The sequence below is a fragment of the Crocodylus siamensis genome, chromosome 8 (genome assembly GCF_052110815.1).
Source record: "Crocodylus siamensis isolate JL-2025a chromosome 8, ASM5211081v1, whole genome shotgun sequence".
In the NCBI taxonomy this organism is placed as follows: Eukaryota; Metazoa; Chordata; order Crocodylia; family Crocodylidae; genus Crocodylus; species Crocodylus siamensis.
The window spans coordinates 50924410-50944850 of NC_143402.1; the positions used below are offsets into that span (position 1 = coordinate 50924410).

A 20441-nucleotide genomic window follows, 5' to 3' on the forward strand; every position below is an offset into this window, starting at 1 on the left:
AAAAATGTAGATAAGATCTTATTAGTAGGCAGACTAAATGCCTGGTCATTTCTAAAATGCATAAAATTGGAAACATAAAAACAGTGGCAGAAGTGCCTGTGAATGTGGCTCTGGGGTTACCACCTGGACACAGGCAGAGAGAGAGAGAGGACTGAGATGAAGTAGAATGAGGGCAGGGGGAAGGGACCTTTACCAGGGGATGGAAACATCACTAAACACACAGCAAGGTAAGGGAGGAAAAAGTGTAAAGGAGGGTGGTGAAGGAGGTGGAATGGGCCAGAAGTGCCCCACTCCCTTCCCATTCTAGGAGTCAGGTAAGGGATGCATTACAAACTCATATGGCCAGGCCTTAACATCAGTTGGGATAAGTCCTCTTGTATGAATGTGTCAAAGAGCAGATCCATCCAAAATTTTCCATTCTCAGCTAAGGAACTGTAAGGTAATAAGCTGTTTAGGCATACAGGTAAGCTGTAATTTTTACAATATGGTGCAAAAAATATTGATTAAAATCTTAACTAATATTAAAAAGATATGGAAAGATGGAAAACAGTTTTCTATATCATTAATAGGAAGAATAGAAATAATTAAAAGGAACATGTGTCCCACCATTAACTATATACTCAGTTAATTGCCCTTGAAAGTACCTGCATCTGTTTTTAAGCAGAGAAATTAAATGATATTTACCTTCATATTGCAATCTTAAAGACCAAGAAGGGCATGGTGCTATGGTGGAGTGGATGTCCCAGATTTCTATTTATATTATCTGGCTTTTCATATGAGGGTGTTTAAATATTGGATGTATGAAACTATTTTAAGGGACAAACCTACGTGGTTGAGAAGGGAAGAAAAGTTAGCTTCCAAGTTTGGGTCATTATACTCATTTCCATGTCTTAAGAGTTTACCTAAACCTCTGAAATTAAACATTGTATTGATCTCTTCATGGAGTGCATTGCAGAAAATTAAAGCCATAACATCTTTTGATTTAACAAGATCTCCCTTTATTGCTTTGTGGGGACAACCTCAATTGAAGTTTAAAGATAATAAAGGAATCTCAGATATCTGGGTGGGGGGGGTGAAGGATATAGCTATAATAAATTCCTTCATTAAGGATGGTAGTCTTGAAGCTATTACTTACTATGTGATGTTTCAGTTATGTAATGAACAGGGGATATTCTACAAAAAAAACTTTGTGCTTGGCTCAGTAAGAGATATGGGACTATATGGAATAATTTATCACATACAAATTTGGAAAGAAGTGTATTCAGGGATAAATTTCACTTTGTTGGTAATACATACAAATGGTTTAATAAAATATTATATCCAGCAGACTCATAGATTGTTAGGGACTAGAAGGGACCTCCCAAGATCATTGGGTCCAGCCCCCCTGCACTAGCCAGGAAAGAGAACTGGGGTCAAGTGACCCCAGCAAGGTGACTGTCCAGTCTCCTCTTGAAGATTTCCAGGGTAGGTGGTTGCACCACCTCTAGAGGGAATTTGTTCCACAATCTAGACACCCTGACTGTGAAGGAGTTTTTCTTAGAATTGATGTTAAAGATAAATGGGAAAAGGATTTACAGTAGGGGTCTGCGAAATGGGCCATATTTAATTCGGATTCAGCCTGAATCGGGGACAGTGATTTGATTCGTTGATTTGGATCACTGTCCCTAATTTGATTCAGCTGAATCCAAATCTGAAGATTGGATGTTGATTCAGAGAATCAGTGATTTGGCCATAGACACAGCTTTAAATGTTTTTTCTACATACCTTAAAGTACCAAGAATGGCTCACGAATGCTGCGATGCTGGGGTGGATGGAGCATCCCACAGGAGTGCAGGCCACCCCACCCCCCCACATGCTCAGCGGCACACCTGGAAGTGGACCAGGAGTAATTCTGATCCACTTCTTGGTCTACCGGGAAGCGTGTTGGGGGGCTCCCCCATGCCCCTCCGGCTCAGCGATCAGTCGCAGGTGCCCCCCCAGACTCAGAAGGCACCAGTCACTGAGCCAGGGGGTGTGGACCCCCACACACCCCCTGGTAGACCCGGAAGTGGACCAGAACTGCTTCTGGTCCACTTCTGGGTCTACTGCTGGGCACTCTGGGGGATTCCCCTTATCCCCCTGAACTCCTGTGGGACACTGCATCTGCCCCAGTATCACAGCATTCACAAGCTGCCTGGTAACTTGAGGTATGTAGAAAAAGATTTTAAGCTGCATCTATGTCCGAATCACCAAATCTTTCTGAATCTCTCTGAATCAATTCAGAGGGTTCCAATTCAATTCGGAGATATTAAAGGGTCTCCTGATTTGATTCAGATTTGGAGATTCAGCCACTGAATCAGGCCAAATCTCCGCCAGATCGAATCAGGGACCAAAGCTTCACACAGCCATAATTTACAGAAATTGTTAACAGTGGAGAAATGGGGTAGTTTCTAGAAATCACTTTGTAAAGCATCTAATTCATGCTTTTAGGATTTTTTTCAGAGCAAGATCTTAAATAGCCTTTCTGGGATCCAGAAAAACGTATTTAAAACAGGGCTAGCCTCAGATGGCTATTGCTGGAGATGTGGAAACCAGGTTGGGTCTCTTAGTCATGTTTTACTCTTTTGTTCTAAAATTACTAGCTTTTGGTTTTGCATGCATAAAGCACATTCTAAAATACTTAAAATTAACATGGTGCCATCACCAGATTTATGCATATTGAGGATTAGGGATTCATTACTATTGTATGTACCCATGAAAAGATGGCTAGCTATAATATATTTGGTTACTAAATAGTTAATTTGAAGGACATGGAAAACTCCCAGTGTACCTTCACTTACAGAATCATAGAAAATCAGGTTTGGAAGGGACCTCAGAAGGTCATCTAGTCCAACCCCCTGCTCAAACCAGGACAATTCCCAAATAGATCATTCCAGCCAGGGCTTTGTTGAGCCGGGCCTTAAAAACCTTGAAGGATGGGGATTCCACCACCTCTCTAGGTAAACCATTCCAGTGCTTCACTACCCTTCTAGTGGGAGTTTCTTCCTAATATCCAACCTAAATTTCCCTTTCTGCAACTTGAGACCATTGCTTCTAGTTCTGTCTTTGCCACCACTGGCTCCATCCTCTTTCATTCTCGGAATGGTTAAAAGAATTTGTGCATGTTGTATTATGGAACAGCTTGCATATGCAGATAGGCATAACTAGGCTCAGTATCAAGAAATATGGTGCAATATGAATCTTCTGTTAAGTTTATAAGTTGATTTGCTTGTGGTTTGATGTCCTTTAAGTGTATATGTATATTTGTTAGTTGGTTGCATATAATGTCAAGCTCTCCCCTTCCCATAGTCTCTATTAAATTTATAGAAGGTATGCTTAATTACCTATTTTGTAATGCTTTGGATTTGCTTTCTTATTTTATTTTACTTATTAGTTTATAGTTTATTGGTTTTGTTGGTTTTAAGTTATTGTTATAATATGAAAATTAATAAATATAATTACCAAAAAAATAGATGGATAGCTAGCTGACTCAATAATCACAAGTAAAGGGTAATTATTAATTGATTGACATCAGAATAGCAGGAAGTTTTGAGCTGAGCTCCAAAGTGTTCTGTGCCTGGTACTATTTAGCATGTGTATTAATGATTCTGGATGCCAGAATGGAGTTTCCTGATCAGCTTTACAGATTACATGTAAATGGGACGAATTACAAACTCCTTTGAGAGCAGAAGTAGAATAAAAAAAGTTAGATTGGAGAGTGGGACTAAAGACAAAAGAATAAAGTTTACTACAGAGAAATGTTGGGTGCTACACCTTCTAGACTCTACATTTTAAGGATGTGGAGAAGGGTCCAGAAGTAGGAAAAACAAAATGATAAAGGTGTTGGAAGGCAAACTATATGGGCAAAGATTGAGAGATAGGTCTATTTAGCTTGGAGAAAAGGAGATTTGACAGATGCCTTAAAGTGGGAGAACAATTGTTCTTCCTTGCTGCTGAAGGCAGGGCAGATGGCAATGGTTTTGATTTGCAGCAAAGTCAAATCTAGATTAGATCCAAGGATCAATTTACTTAGTGTTAGAATAATAAGTCAGTGAAACAGAAAGCACAGGAAAACTGCAGAACCCTGGATAAGTATTTGATACAGAGTTTGAGATTAGCTTTGTTTTACCAGATGACCCTTAAGGTCTCTCTCAACCATATGATTCCATGCTTGTATGAAAAGCCTTAAAACCCAAAGCATGCATGTTGTTTTGAACAAAACATTTTGTTTGACTTGAAATAATGTTTTAATTACGTGTTTCTCCCAAAAATCAAAACTATTTGTTTTGGGTTGACCTGAAACTTTTTTTTAAGTTTTGGTTTGTCCAGTGAACAAAAAACCACATTCGCAAAGCTAGTTATGATATATATGGGATCAAAAGAAAATTCTCTTCGCCATTAAATGATTACCATAATAGAAATATGCAGATAAAGCCATAAGAATGATCTGGTAAATCTGCCATGTGCCCAATGAGGTCCTCTTCCCTTCTAGAATAAAGCTAGCTCCTCATGATGAGTGGATTCACCAGTACCAACAGCCCTCTTTTTCTTTTAAGCATCATGTAGACTGAAATGAAGCTTTTTTTGCTTCTTACCACCAGGTCTGTAGGAGTGCTAATGCTCTGCTTATATATACCTCCTGTAATTAAGAAATATTTTGGAAAAGGGGCCAGAGAGAGTTGAAAGTTACTTCATAGTAAAAACAGAAAGATGTATCTTCTAAAGATGTAGATATTATGTTGTCCTTTAACAGAAAAAGTGCCATCTAAATCTCACTTTCTTCAAAAACTTCCTCGGTCGTCTCTCCAGTAGTGACTTCTCCTTCACTGCTGTCGGACATGCTAAATCTGGGGTTTCGGTGGACTGCAGGGCCTGGCTCTGGGTTAATATCTGCTCTTCTCTTTACCATCATCTGCTGTAGCTGCATACTGCAGGGCTCACTTATTTCTAGGTAAAACTGGTTGCTGGCCTGGTGCTGCTTCTTTGGCTTCTTTGAATATTTCCCTAGGTATTTGATGTTTTCCCCAAGGAAGTACTGCCAACAGCCAAAAGGATCAGCTAGCAGGAAGCGAGACCATTGCTTCTGGAGTTCTGCCTTCACCTGTTAGAAGAAGAAAACAACTTGATGCAAAGTATCTGTGCAGTGTCTTTCACACAGGTGATATGCTGCATTACATGGCCTCAGAGGTTTATACACAGAGGTGTTGTAGATAAAACAAGCTTTTCACCCTTTGGGCTAGGGACAGGCAATACAAAAAAGTGATCAGAAACTGGTTTAAGCCATTAACAGAACAGATGTTCATTGCACATAAACCAATTTGAAAGTGGCTGAAACTGGTTTGAGATAAACCTGGCTGAATGTAGACTTAACTGATTTGGGTCACACCAGTTTATGCAATCTCTGTCCCAGACACCTTGATGGTTTAAGATAAAACCAGATGCTCCCAGCATCCTGGCATGCTCTCTACGCTGGGCAGGGCGCTCTGCTCCACAGCAGGGCTGGCCCCTCCTCTGCTCCCTGGCTGCAGCTCTGGCACAGACTGTGTGCTGCTTTCTCCCCTCCCCTGCACCACGCCCTGCTACACAGGAATTCCCCCCTCCCCTCTGCCTTGCTGAGGGGGTGTCTGTGTATTAGATAGCAGATCACATGCCAGCTATAGTCCCTGCTGAATCAACAGGTAGAATCAACAGGTAGCTGGTAATGTCCTTCTGTTTTCTTAATGGGGTGATAAACACTGAGTTAGGGGTGATAAACACTGTTATCAATTCCCTACTGGGCTAAACAGAGTTTCCTGCGGTCTGGGCATGCCCCACCCCCCTCCCCTCAGCTCAGAGTTATGGGAGGGATGCTCTAGTGCCCCCCAGCTTCTAGCTTGAGCCACTGCAGGCATGTGCCTGCATTTCTGGGATGCCTGTACAGTTATAAACCAGTTCAGCCTAGCCAAGTTAGACTAACCTGCAAGGATTGAATCAGTTCAGGCTCAGGCTTTTGGAATATCTGTCCCTTAGCTCTAATCTTGCATGATCTCTTCTAGGGAGAGTGGAGGTCAGTCTCCAAGGCTAACTCTATCTTGCACTTTTTTGACTGGGCTGCAAACAAGTAAATATCAGTGACATAGATTTTGGGATGTAGCTGCCTATATGAAAGGAACTATGCAGAAATCTGTGCAGAAATCAAATAGGAAACTGAGCAGCTGTTAGACAAGAATAGCTACAGGGTCTGGGAGGCACAATCCTCAGCCCTCCAATTTCAATCCTGAGCTGACAGGCCCCAGGCCCACTGAGTTTATTACAATTTCTGTCATGAAAATGACTTTTTTTCAGTGATTTTCCTTGACAAAGAACCAGGAGGCCATGAGTTCCAGATAACTCCCAATATTAATAGTTCTCTGCATTTTGGAACTATGTTCCTGAGTGAGGCCTCTCCTGCAGGAAAGCATCAGCTGTCTGCCATATAGGATTAAAGGAAAGATTGTTCTAACCAATTCTGAGAATACCGGCAATCAAATTGTAACATACAATACAGCAGCCCCAAGTCTCATCCTCTTACTACATGATGTGAAGTTTCAAAATGTGGATAAATGTCAGTAGAATAAGGCTATGCTGTATATGTGCCCCACTCTGTTGACAAGGTAACTCTGTTGGCTCTCAAGTGGCTAGGCTGCCTGCTGATAAAAGCCCCTTTCCTATTTAAAAAAGCAGAGAAATGTGCTATGGGTGCAAAGGGCTGGGGCCAAGACATGCTGAGGATGATCCAGGAAGTGACTGTTACATTACATTACGTAATCTCCATTTTTCATGTTGTTCTTACAAAAATGTAGGGAATGACACAGAACACATGCTTAAAGGAAAGTTGTTATGGGTCTAAACTCAAGCTGTCTGAAGTAAGAAGCGCAAAGTTAAGTGTACCCAGGCATCCATCCCTTGCCTTAACTGGAAAAAGAGCATGTGATAATGTAACTAAAGACTGCATCATACTGCATATACATGAAGATATGGTCTTTGTTTGTAATGCTCACAGATAAGCATTCAAGCTGAATTTCTACACGTTTGGCTTCTGTTTCAGATTGCTTTAGAGAGCTTAAGCAAAAGTGGTGCACTTGTTTCAAAAAAATTAATGAAAGTTCAGTGAAAGTTACTTACAGGGCACATCTACACAAGTAGACTAATTAGCTCTACAGTAAATGTCTTGTATCTACACATGCGGCACTGTTAGGTTGCAGGAAACTAATAAACTTGGCAGCAGGGTAGTATTTGTAAATACAAGTACTATATCCTACTGTGGAGTTACTATACAACAATGCATATGTAGATGCTGACCTGGGCATCAGCAGGGGGCCACACTCCTACCTGCTACCTAGCCACATGGCTGCAGGAGCCTCATGGCCCAGCCAGCTCCTCTGCTGTGCAATGCAGCCACCCATTGCGTGGGTCTGAACCCCATACCCCTGCCAAAAGACTGCCTCCTAGACTCAAAGCCACACTACCAACAGTCAGAGCCCAGAGCTGGCCCTCATGCCCCCTGCCAGTGGGACTAGCACCTGGGCAGCTGCAGCCGGAGCCTGGAGCTCCCCCTGGCTGCTGCTGGCCCGGCCTAAACTGTTCCTCTCTGGCTCTATTTGTTGCTGTCCCAGGTGCATTTATAGACACTGAACCCAGGAGTTCACTGTGAAGCAAATTTCCCACAATTTATAAAGTCACAATAATGGCACATGCAGATGGGCCCACACTGGCATTCTTTTCCACTCCCGGTTATATAACTATCTTAATTCAGACATCACAGGGCATTTCTGGTACTTATATGTCCAGGGGTGTTCCATTGCTGGACAGGTAGCCCTGAGTGCCTGGATGGCTACATAGTTGCTTACATGCATATGCATGCAAAGATATATACTGCAAACTTAGACATCTGAAAATGGAGTGTCCCCTTCTTTTGCCCCATAGTAAGTGGCTAAGCACCTCATCATGGATGTTTGGAGTCTATGGGTGTTGGCCTCCTCACCCAAAGTTTGAAACAGGGTGTCTTTCACTTCCCAGCACAGGGCTCTGACTACTATACCACAGGTCAGCCATTTCCATCACTCCTTCTGAAGCTGAGTCAGCAATTGATTCACTGAAAAAATGGATGGAGGGCAGTGCACTGAGAGCAAGGGTCACAGCTAGAATCCAGGGTCCCTCCCTTCTAAATAAACAAGCACCTCACCAGCTCATATATTCCATGGCTTGTTCCTGTCTTGTTAGCCCCACTCTACTCTCTTGGCTGCCCAAAGGACCAGCTTGAAAAGGAGTGCCAGAGAAGGGGCTTAATAATGGATGACCTGTGTTGTTACAGTTTAAGTGCTGTACTGGAACATCAGGCACACCCAGGCTTAAATCCCTATGAGTGGGGGTCTAAAACCCAGGATCGCTGACATCCCAAGTGAATACCCTAGCTACCTGGGGGGATTGGTTTTTCTCTTTTCTGCATGAATATGTAGCTCTCGACATGTGCAAAGTGAGTCAGCCCTGGGCTCTGACTGATGGTGGCAGTGTGACCTGTGGAGCCTTTGCAGAAAGGCTCGCTAACCTAGTGAGGAGAGCTTTCAGCTAGATTCATGGGGATGGAGAACAAAGCCCTGAGGGAAGTGGGGAACCAGGAGAAAGCAGAAGCAGGAGGCAGCAACAAAGGAGGGTTCTTTCATCCTGAGAAAGTAGGTCAATTGGCTAGTCACTCAGGTGTCTGTATACAAATGCACAGAGCCTGGGAAACAAGCAGGAAGAATTGGAAGTCTTCGCATAGTCAAGGAACTATGACATAATTGGAATAACAGACTTTGTGGGATAGCTCGTATGACTGGAGCACTGTCATGGATAGGTACAAATTGTTTAGGAAGGATGAGAAAGGGTGAAGAGGAGGAGTTACGCTATGGGTATAAGAGCTGTATGATTGCTCAGAGCTCCAGTATGAAACTGGAGATAGTCCTGTTGGAAGTCTCTGGGTTAACATTAGAACGGAGAGCAACAAGGGCGATGTTGTGGTGGGTGCCTGCTACAGAACACCAGACAAGGAGGATGAGGTAGGTGAGGCTTACTTCAGACAAATAGTGGAAATTTCCAGATCACAGGCTCTGGTTCTCAAGGGGGACTTCAATCACCCTGACATCTTCTGGGAGGACAATACAGCATGCACAGGCAATCCAGAAAGTTTTTGGAGAGTATTGGAGACAACTTCCTGGTGCAAGTGCTGGAGAGACCAAGTAGGGGCCATGGTCTTCTTAATCTACTGATCACAAACAGGGAAGAATTCTTGGGGGATGTAGAAGTGGATGGCAGGTTGGGCAGTGTGACTATGAGATGATCAAGTTTAGGATCCTGACAAAAGACAGCAGCAGAGTATTGGACCCTGCACTTCAGAATAGCAGACTTTGGCTCCCTCAGAAAACTGTTGAGCAGGATGCCCTGAGAGGCCAGTCTGAGGGGCAAAGGTCTCCAGGAGAGCTGTTCATATTTTAAAGAAACCTTACTTAAGGCATGGGAACAAATCATCCCAATGTGCAGGAAGAATAGCAAATGTGGCAAGCAACCAGCTCTGCTTATCAGGGAGCTCTCCAGTGAGCTTAAACACAAAAAAGGAAGCTTATAAGAAGTGGACACTTGAACAAATACGTAGGACAGAGTATAAAAATATTGCTTGGGTATTCAGGGATGAAGTCAGGAAGGCCAATGTATAATTGGAGTTGCAGCTAGCAAGGGACATGAAGGGTTTCAACAAGTATGTTAGCAACAAGAGGAAGGTCAGGGAAAGTGTGGGTCCCTTACTGAATGGGGGATGCAACCTACTGATAAATGAAGAAAAGACTGAAGTACTCGATGCCTTTTTTACCTCAGTCTTCACAGGCGGGATCAGCTCCCAGACTACTGGCCCAGAAAGCACAGTTTGGGGAGAAGATGAGCAGCACTCAGAGGTGAAAGAACAGGTTAGGGGCTTTTTAGAAAAGCTGGATGTGTTCAAGTCCTTGGGCCCAGATGCAACGCATCCAAGGTTGCTGAGGGAGCTGGCTTATGTAATTGCAGAGCTATTGGCTATTCTCTATGAAATCTCTTGGTGACTGGGTGAGGTCCCAGATGGTTGGAAAAGGGCAAATATAGTGCCCATCTTTAAGAAAGGGAAGAAGGAGGAGCCAGGGAACTATGGACTGGTCAACCTTACCTCAGTCCCTGGAAAAATCATGGAGTAGGTCCTCAAGGAATCCATTTCTAAGCACTTGGAGAAGATACTGATTAGGAACAGGCAGCATGAATTCACCAAGGCCAACTCATGCCTGACCAACGTGACTGCCTTTTATGATGACGTAACTGGCTCTGTGGATGTGGGGAAAGCAGTGGATGTGATATACCTTGACTTGAGCAGGGCTTTTGATACAGTCTCCCACAGCATTCTTGCAAGCAATCTGAGGAAGTATGGGTTGGATGAATAGACTGTAAGGTGGATTGAAAGCTGGCTGGATTGTTGGGCTTAACGGGTAGTAACCAATGGCTCAATGTCTAGTTGGCAGCCCGTATCAAGTGGAGTGCCCCAGGGATCAGTCCTGGTGCCAGTTTTGTCAATATCTTTATTAATGATCTGGACATAGGATGGAGTGGACCCTCAGGAAGTTCACAGATGACAACAAGCTCAGGAGTGTAGTAGATGCACTGGAAGGTAGGGCTAGGATTTGGAGTGACCTAGACAGATTGGAGGATTTGGGCAAAAGAAATCTCATGAGGTTCAATAAGGACAAGTGAAAAGTCTTGCGCTTAGGGTGGAAGAATCCCATGCACTGCTACAGCCTGGGGACAGACTGGCTAAGCAACAGCTCTGCAGAGAAGGACCTGGGAGTTACAGTGGACCATAAGATGAATGTGAATCAGCAGTGTTGCCAAGAAGGCTAATAGCGTACTGGACTACAGTAGTATGAGCGTTGCCAGCAGATCGAGGAAAATGATTATTTTACTCTATTCTGCACTAGTGAGGCCATATTTGAAATACTGTGTCCAGTTAGAATCATAGAATCGTAGAACTGGACAGGACCTGTAAGATCATTAAGTCCGGTCCCCTGCCACAGGCAGGAAGTTATTGCGCTCAGATGAGCCCAACAAGGTGCATATCCAGCCTCCTCTTGAACACCTCCCAGGATGTTGACTATACCACTTCTTCTGGGAGTATGTTGCAGATTCTGGCGACCCTTACACAGAAGTTCTTCCTTGTATTTAGCCTTAATTTACCCTTTATAAGCTTATGTCCATTAGTCCTCATCCTTCCTTGAGGTGCCTTCTTGAAGAGTTGCTCGTCTGGATCTTGGTGTTCACTGAAATGTACTTGTAGGTGGCTATCAAGTCTCCCCTCAGCCTTCTCTTACTCCGACTGAACAGGCCCAGTTCCCGGAGTCTCTCCTCGTAGGGTCTACCTGCATGCCCTTGACTATGCAGGTGGCCCTTCTTTGTATCCTCTAGAGCTTATCCAAGTACGGTGCCCAGAACTGGACACAGTGCTCCAGCTGAGGCCTCACCAGTGCCAAATGGAAAGGCAGGAGCACTTCCCTGGATCTATCGGACCCACATCAACTGATGCACGCCAAAGTTCTATTTGCTTTCCTGGCAACCTCATCACACTGCTGGTTCATATTCATCTTCTGGTTGATCATAACCCCCCAGGTCTCATTCAGATACTGTGCCAGCCAGTGGACTACCCCATCATGTAGTTGTGATGAGGGTTCTTCCTACCCAGATGAGGGACTTGGCACTTATCCCTGTTAAAACTCATCTGCTTCCATTTCACCCATGAGTCCAGTCTGTCTAGGTCATCCTGGATCCTGACTCAATCCTCCAGTGTGCCCGTGTTTCCCCACAGCTTGGTATCATCTACAAACTTAATAATTGAGCTTTCCACCCCCTCATCCAAGTCATTCATGAATAGTTTAAAGAGCAAAGGTCCAAGCACCAATCCCTGGGGGACACCGCTGGCGACAGCCCTCCAGGATGAGTCCATCCCAACAATTACCATCTTCTGGGAGTGACCTCTAAGCCAATTGTCCACCACTTTACTGTAGACAAGTCAAGTCCAGCACCCTCAAGTTTGTTTGAGAGAATCTTGTGGGAAAACAGAATCAAAGGCTTTACTGAACTCTAAGTAAATTATGTCCACCTCGTGTCCCTTGTCCACATGGCTAGTTACCTGGTCATAGAAGGACACAAGGTTTGTTAGGCATGACCTACCCTTGACAAAGCTGTGCTGATTGCTTCTTAACATCGTCCATTTCCAGCTTGCAAATAATGGCCTCCTTAATACATTTTTCAAAGATGTTACCCAGGACCAACGTCAGACTGATCAGCCTATAGTTTGCAGGGTCATCCCTCTTCCCTTTCTTGAAGATGAGCACCACTTTGGCCTTCTTCCAGTCATCCAGGACCACTCCTGAGTTCCCTGACTCTTCAAATAGCTTGGCCAGTGGAGCTTCTATTAGCTCAACCAGTTCTTTCAGGACTCTTGGGTGCAGGTCATCAGGCCTAGCAGAGCTGAAGATATCCAAGTGCCGTAACAGATCCCTCACCTATTCAGGACTGATTTTGTGTAGTTTGCTGTCTTTCCCATGTTACCCAGGCCTCTGGTCAGGTGAACAGCTCCCATTTGATTTCAAGAATACTGATGTGAAGTATTCATTTAGGAGCTCAGCTTTTTCATGGGCATTGACCATGGGCTGCCCCTGAGCATTCAGTAGAGGTCCCACAGTGGTCCCTGACTTATTTTTCTTGCCTCCTGTGTATCTGTAAAAGGACTACTTATTGTCTTTTATTCTGGTTGCCAGCTTGATCTTCATGCCTGCTTTGATTTTTCTTGTCTTGTATCTGCAGACCCTGGTGATACAGGTATATTCCTCTCTGGTTGCCAAGTCATTCTTTCATTGTTTATATGCTTCTTTTTTCTTTTTCAAAAGCTCTCTAATATGCCTGTTGAGCCAAGCCAATTGGCTCCTTTCCTGTTTTTTGCCCACATGGGGATGGCCTTTTTTTGGGCTGTGAGAATTGCCTCCTTAAGGAAGCTCCACCATTCCTGAACTCCCAAGTCATCTGGTTGCTGGTTGCACAGGGCCTTTCCAACTAGCGTCTTCAGTTTGCCAAAATTTGCCTTTTTGAAGTCTAGGACTTCAGTTCTGCTGTCTGAGTTCCCAGTCTGAAGGTGGATGGTGAACCTAACCAGGTCATGATCTCTGTCTCTCAGAGTACCACCAATCTTTAGGTCACCTATGATGTCATCACCTTTGGCCAGCACTATATCCAGGGTAGCCTTACCCCTGGTAAGCCCTTGCACAACCTGTGTCAGAAACAGGTCATCTACTGTTGCCAAGAAGTTGGCTCACCTGCCGAAGGTAGCCGAATGATCCTCCCAACAGATGTCAGGGTCATTAAAGTCACCCATGACAATCATGTCTCTGGAGAATGCCTGATCACTCTCCTTTTCTTGCGAGGCAGGCCCGTAGTAGACTCTTACCATATCCCACCTTCTGTGGGGAGAGGGAGACCCTGGCGCACATGACATTCAAGTGTGCCAGACTGCAGCCCCTCTACCTCCACCTCTGGAACCTACTTCTGGGGTTCTGGATGAACTTTAACCCCTACTTTTTATTTTTATACACCCTATCGACAGCCCCACCAAGTCCTGGGACCTCCTGGTCAACCTCCTCCTGGCCCTGGCAAAGTGGGACCTGTACATGACCAGAAAGGAAGCTCTGGCTGGGAAGGTGCCCAGGGACTGTGGGGCGGCTTTCTTCTCACTGGTCCACACACGCCTCCAAGTGAAACACCAATGGGCAGAGTCCACCAGCTACTTGGATGCCTTTGAGGACTGGTGGAATTGACCAGAGGGGGGCCTCTACTCAGTGTCCCCCTCAGGAGCACTCATTTTTCATGTTTTGACCCTCACATCACTCCTATCCTGTTTTTGCCTTTGTTGTCCCAAGAATTTATTTGTCCCATTCATCCATTAGCCTCTATGAAAAGGAGCTATTAGTTAACTGGGTGGGCCTTAGAGCCCATGGTAATTGAATGGACAAATAGACAGGTCTCCCTCTCCTGATCCCCCTTGTATCCTGACCCATAGGGTCTCAAGAGACCCTTCTCTGCTGTCAAATTTCCCTGCAGGGAGAGGTACTGCTCTTTCACATAGAGGATCACACCACCTCCCTTCTTCGCAACCCAAGCCTTTCTGCAAAGCCTATAGCCCCCAATATTGCCTGCCCAATGATGTGTGTCATCTTACCAGGTCCATTGACCCAACCAGACTGAAATCCTCATCAACAAGGATGCCAGTTCCTCCTGTTTATTGGAATGCCAGAAGCATAGGAAACAGACACTTGAGCTCTCCCTTAGTTGCCTAGGGTTTTCTGATGTGCCACCTGTGTTGCAAGATATCAGTACCAATCTTGTTTCATAGTTTCATAGTTAGTAGGGTCGGAAGGGACCTGAGCAGATCATCAAGTCTGACCCCCTGCCATGGCAGGAAAGAGTACTGGGGTCAAAAGACCCCAGGAAGGTGATTGTCAAGCCTTGTCTTAAAGACCCCCAGGGTAGAAGCCAGCACCACTTCTCTTGGAAGTTGGTTTCAGATCCTAGCCACCCTGACAGTGAAGTAGTGCTTCCTGATGTCTAATCTGAATTTACCTTCTGCCTGCTTGTGACTGTTATTTCTAGTCACTCCTGGTAGTGCTCAGGGAGACAGGGACTCCCCCAGTGCCTGCTGGTCCCCTCTGACTAGTTTGTAATAGGCCGCTAGATCCTCCCTCAGCCTTCTCTTGTGGAGGCTGAACAGGTTCAGGTCCTGTAGCCTCTCCTGATAAGGCCTGCCCTGCTGCCCCCTGATCGTGTAAGTGGCCCTCCTCTGGACCCTCTCCATGTTGTCCACATCCCTCTTGAAGTGCGATGCCCAGAACTGGATGCAGTACTCCAGCTGCGGCCTGACCAGTGCCGCATAGAGGGGGAGTATTACCTCTATACTCCATTTCTTTAATGCCCTCCCATGTGTTGTTATGGCTAGTGGCTTTGTGAACCTTCTCCCTGGCCCCCAGATTTGCCTAGTTTAAAGTTCTCCTCAACAAGTCAGCAACTCTCATGGTGAGAGTTTTGGACCCCTACTTCAGAAAGGTTGTGGACAAATTGGAGAGAGTTCAGTGAAGGGCAACAAATATGGTTTGATGGCTGGGGCACATGGCTTCTGTGGAGTGGCTGAGGGAACTGGATTTTAATCTGCAGAAGAGAAGCCTGAGGGAGGATTTGATAGGAGCCTCCAGCTACCTGAAGGGGGATTCCAAAGAGGATGGAGCTAGACTGTTGTCAGTTGTGGCAGATGACAGAACAAGGAGCAATGGTCTCAAGTTGCAGCCAGGGAGTTTTAGGTTGGATTTTAGGAAAAACTCTCACTATGAGGGTGGTGAAGTACTGAAACAGGTTACCTAGAGATGTGGTAGAATCTCCATCCTTTGAGGTTTTTAAGGCCTGGCTAGACAAAGCCTTAACTGAGATGATCTAGTTGGGAATGGTACGGCTTTGAATAGGGGGTTGAACCAGATGACCTCCAGAGGTGCCTTCCAACCTTGATTTGCTATGATTCTATGAATGCACTCTGCAACAGAAGGCTCCTGGATGTATAAGTACCAGAAATTTCCTACATGTGGCTGTAGCAGATTTCTGTCTCAGGGCCTTTTCTGCAAAGCTTTTGCCGCTTCCCTGAGCATCCTCAGTTACCCTCAGTAGTAGCCAGTCTTTAAACCTTCTGGCTTTTGCTGTCTAGAGCACCTCTCAGCCTGCCCTAGTCATATACAGTCTTTCATCACACAAAGTAAGCGACCAAAAACCTTACTGCATTTGACCCGGTGTGACAGGAGGATGTCACAAGGCCAGTTGCAACATCAGTCTGCCCACCTGTGTAGGGCAGTCTGCCCTGTCTCACCTGCCACACCCTGATGTTTTAAAGAGGAAGTAATAATGTGGGAGGCTGTGCATTTTATGCCTCAATGCCTAAGGTGTTATACACAGCTCCGAACCTCCCTGTATACCATGTCCCATGCCTTGCAGATGGCATCCAAAGTACAAGTTCAGCCTCAGGCATCCTCCAATGTGCCTGGGCCTCCTGCCCTCTCACTAGGGCCTCCACTCATGCCCTTTCACTAGGGCTCCCACTTATGTTTTCTTATCATTGGGACCAACCCATGCACAGTCCTTCAGGCCACACACACCCTACTCTAAGTGCCCCTGTGAAGTCCTTCAAGCCCACCTATGTGGACCCTACTCTGTGCCATTATGTACAGCCCTTCAGACCACCCCTTCAAACCCTACTCTGTGTGGCCTACTATACCCTCTACATCCCCTCACTGGGGCCACTATTCCATCCCCTCACTGGGATCACTACTTGGTCCCCAAATACTGGGGCCATGGGTCTTACACTCCATGGAACTCAGGTTTCCATAGAAGTTCCTGGACCCTTCCTGTCCCTACTACTGGGTTACCCATCAGGTTGTGGGGTCTGAAGCTATAAGGCACCCCATACTCACCTTTCACTATGGGGGCAGCTGGTGTGGCATTTCCTGGGGATCACCCCACCACAAGCATCCCCACCACACCATCCTACCCCAGCAGGGTGTAGTTTTAGGTCATGCCCCAGGACCAGGAACCTCCTCCATCCCCATAGTTCCTGCCCTGCACCTCCAAGGTGTTATGTGAACAGCAGCTCCAGCTGGGCAATGTTCCCCCTTTGGCTGATGGCAACAACTGCTACCTCCACTGCTCAGGGTCTGCTCTTATCACTAGCAGCTGTGCCCTCTTCCCAATTAGGTGGCCTCCTACTGGCCATGTGACTCCTGATTGGCAGTGTAGTCACCTGCAGGCTGCTCTGCTGTCTGTTCTAGCCCTTAAAGTAGTAGGCATCAAAAGTACTCTGCCAGACCCTGGAATAGGTCTGATATGGCCTCCACTTTCCTTTTCCTTTTCATTCAAACATCCTCAGCTTCTCCTCCTCAAACCCCAGAGGTCTTCTGCCTCTGATGCATCACCTCCACATAAGCAGCTGGTTCTGCCTGCTGGGTTTTTTGCTTCCCAGTGAGCCATGCCCTCATTAACCTTCCCACAGCTGCAGCCCTTCAGTCTAATTAGCTGCCTTCCCTTATGGAGACAGGCCTCCCTGATACAATGGTCAAATCTAGGTGCTCAAATCAGCAGGAATGGAACAGAATGCCACCCTTAATCTTCTCTATAATAGAAGCAATTATTTTTAATATCATTATCATCATCATCGGCAACCATTGGCCTTGGGAGACCATGGACCATTGTGCCTTTGGTGGGTTACTGGGTACTACCACAGCTTCTTGAGTGGCTAAGTCTTATGCACAACAAGCAGACCCTCTGGCAAGCTGGAAATACAGACTTGATTGAGCTTACACTGGCATGCTGAGTACCTTTTTGTCTTGCTGCCTATGACACCTCTTCTCTAGTTCATCATTAACCCTCTCTATCTCAAAGCAATGTAAGCCTTGCTTCACAGCAGCTTTCCACTTCCAACAAAGCAATCGATATATTCATATATTTTTACATATAGGAGAATGCATTCAGGAATTCCTAAATAATTAATACTGGTATTACTTTTGTTATTTTCATTCTGCTTATTCCCACAAATATTTTGTACAAATCAACATGCAAAATGTCCTGGTGTATAATGCCTGTCTTACCTCTCCATTAGCAAAGCAATATAAAACTGCTACAAGGAACCCCTACAAGAGAAAGAAAATTAGAAAGAAAATTAGATAATGCAGAACATGTTTGTCATTGCAATGTTAACTTAGTTGTGATTATTATTAAAATTGCCAGTATACTACTCCAGGAAGACATACTCTGTTTCCTTAAAAAAAAAACCAACCCCCCCCCCAAAAAAAACCCTCATATACAATTAAGTCTGTTTTAACAGAATGCAAAAAGACCTAAGCATTAAATTTATTAAATATAATCTAATTAATAAAGGAATAGATTTTACTTAACAATATTGAAAATATTTTGGCAGAGAATGACGAGTAGCTAATCAGTTGGCTTTCTGTGTCTATGCAGTGGGGAAGTTTGTGCCTAAAGGAGGAAGGCATACAGTTAGAATCCAGATTCACCTCTTCTTGAGGGTAGCACCCACCTCAGTGAATCACAGCCCATCTAGCTTGCTTGCTTTCTCCTGTCCTCAAAACTCTTCACTCTTACTTGGATAATACTGGAATACTGAATAATACCTGACCTGTGCTGTTGCGATTAGAGCACCACAGTAGAACGTTTGAGAGAGGCAGGTTTAAACACCCTTTGGACATTGTGGGCCCAAACCTCAGGTACTGGCTTCCTAGAAAAGTATCCTAACCAGTCAGCTATTGAAACCAGAACTTGGGAGGGTCCTCTTCCTCTGTCCAACACTTACTAATTGTAGGTTTTGGTTTGCTGACATTTTCATATTATGAACTCCAGTGTGTGGCACATGCACAAGTGAGGCTGTGGTGGGCCAGTAGGGGGCGCTCCTGTGTTGAGCCGCCCACCTCCTGCACCCGACCACCTTTCAGACTCCAAATGCCTCCCTAGGGGCACCTTATGCTTGGCCGACCCCTCTCCCGGAGCACACTCGCTAGTCTGGGGGTAACATCGTCGCCACCACCCCGAGAAGGGACTGTCTTGGCCCTGTGTCCTCGGGGAAACACAGGCCTAATAGTCCGACAGGTACTTGGCCCAGTACAGGCACTTGGGGCACTTCCCCAAGTCAAGGGGGCAAAAAGTAAAGTCTCCCTTAGTCCACAGACCTAAGGGGTCTCTTAGGCATAATTTAGACCCACCCCTCAATAAGTCTCCCACACCAGTCAAAAAGGAGAACTTTATTGATTACAAGGGGTAGGGGAAACTAGGGTACAGGATTGAGCAATATCCTAAAAATCCTAAAGAGCAAACAGTGTGGCTGAGGTAGCCTTTTGATTACGCATCTGTGTTACTGCCAGCTAGATATCTAATCCGATTGACCAGCTTACTCACAAGCATCTTCCAGAGTTCTCCAGTTTCCCTTCTGGAGTCTTGGGGTGAGAGAGAGAGCTAGGTTCAGATGGTAAGGCTCCTCTGTCTCCCCTGCTTTGCTGCTGCTTCACCTCATGGCCGAAGAGAGCGAGACTCCTCCCCCCGCAACCTATATTGCCCCTGTGACCTCACTCACCTGGGCCAGTGGAGGTCAGCCCCAGTTGGCTATCAGCCAACCAATTTGAAATACATCACCTGTTACCAGGCAGATTCCAGCTCCCCAGGTAGATGCCCCTCACCCAGGTAACAGATGCCAGTCACGTAGGCAGAGGGAGCAGGTTTCCCCCCTCCCTCAGGAATGCAGCCAGTTCAGGTTACCTAAAGAGACAGGCTGAGGTGTGAATCCTCTGTGCTGGCCCATCTAATCACATAGTCACAGGGCAGAGATTTTGGGGAGAAACCAAGGTGGCTTTCTGCCACAGAGGCATCAGGGGGTATTGGGGGCCACGCCACCCAGATTTCTTTGCCAACACCAGGGGCAGGGCACAGGACTGCAACCTGGATCCAGGGCCCAGGAGCAGTGGGGGTGTTGGTGGCAACAGGATTTCTGATCCAAAAGCAGGGTGTGGGGCTGCAACACAGCTAGACCCAGCTGAAGCAGGGGCAGTTGTGACAGCAAGGAGTTGTGCCTCTCAGCACTTGCATGTGCCCATAGGCAACACACATGTTACTGCATCTCTGTACAACCAGTGAATAACCTACTATACATGCTCAGTTTCTATGCACTGTGTGCATGCATGCTTGCATGTCCAAACTTCCAACAAATAGAAGGGCTAGTAGGGCTGTGCTGAACAGTACTGTTCCATTTCGACTTCCATTTCAACATTTCAATGGGGCAGTGTTTTGTTTTGTGTTTTATTTAGTTTTGAAACCCCTGTTCCGTTTCATTTTGTTGAAACTGTTTTGCTGTTTTGACGCGGTTTCGATGTTTCATCCATAGTCTATAATGGGGAATCACACAGCTGCCTATAACTTTCTCATTTCTTGCCTGATTCAGATGAAAATTGCAAGGATGATATCCCCTTATGAGGTTATGAAGCCTGCCAAGTTTCAAGAAGGTAGGTGCAGGGGTTTCTGGGAAACTGCACCTCATGCAGTTGACAAGCAAAACTGGTGACAAGGCTAACACTGTGTGTGTGTATTAAGGTGCAATGGGGTGAAAAATGCAGGCATGCTAGGCCCTGCTGAGGCCATGGAGCCTGCCAGCTTTCAAGGAGATAGGTGCAAGGGTTTCTGGGAAACTGCACCTCAGGTTGCTGGCAAGCAAAACTCATGACATGGGTGACACTGTGTGTGTGTTAAGGCAGGCCCTCACTGGCACTGGGGCCTCA

At 45.6% G+C, this 20441-nt stretch overlaps 1 protein-coding gene across 1 annotated transcript in view; it reads right to left on the bottom strand.

The window, feature by feature from the left end:
* Positions 1-4783: 4783 nt before the first annotated feature.
* Positions 4784-20441, bottom strand: part of GLP2R (glucagon like peptide 2 receptor) — a 155070-nt gene continuing 139412 nt past the window's right edge. Inside the window, exons 12-13 of the mRNA XM_090060273.1 lie at positions 17751-17792; positions 4784-5119 (exon numbers count right to left, since the gene is read on the bottom strand). Coding sequence (XP_089916399.1) covers positions 4784-5119; positions 17751-17792 — 378 coding nt within the window. The remainder of the gene's footprint in view (positions 5120-17750; positions 17793-20441) is intronic.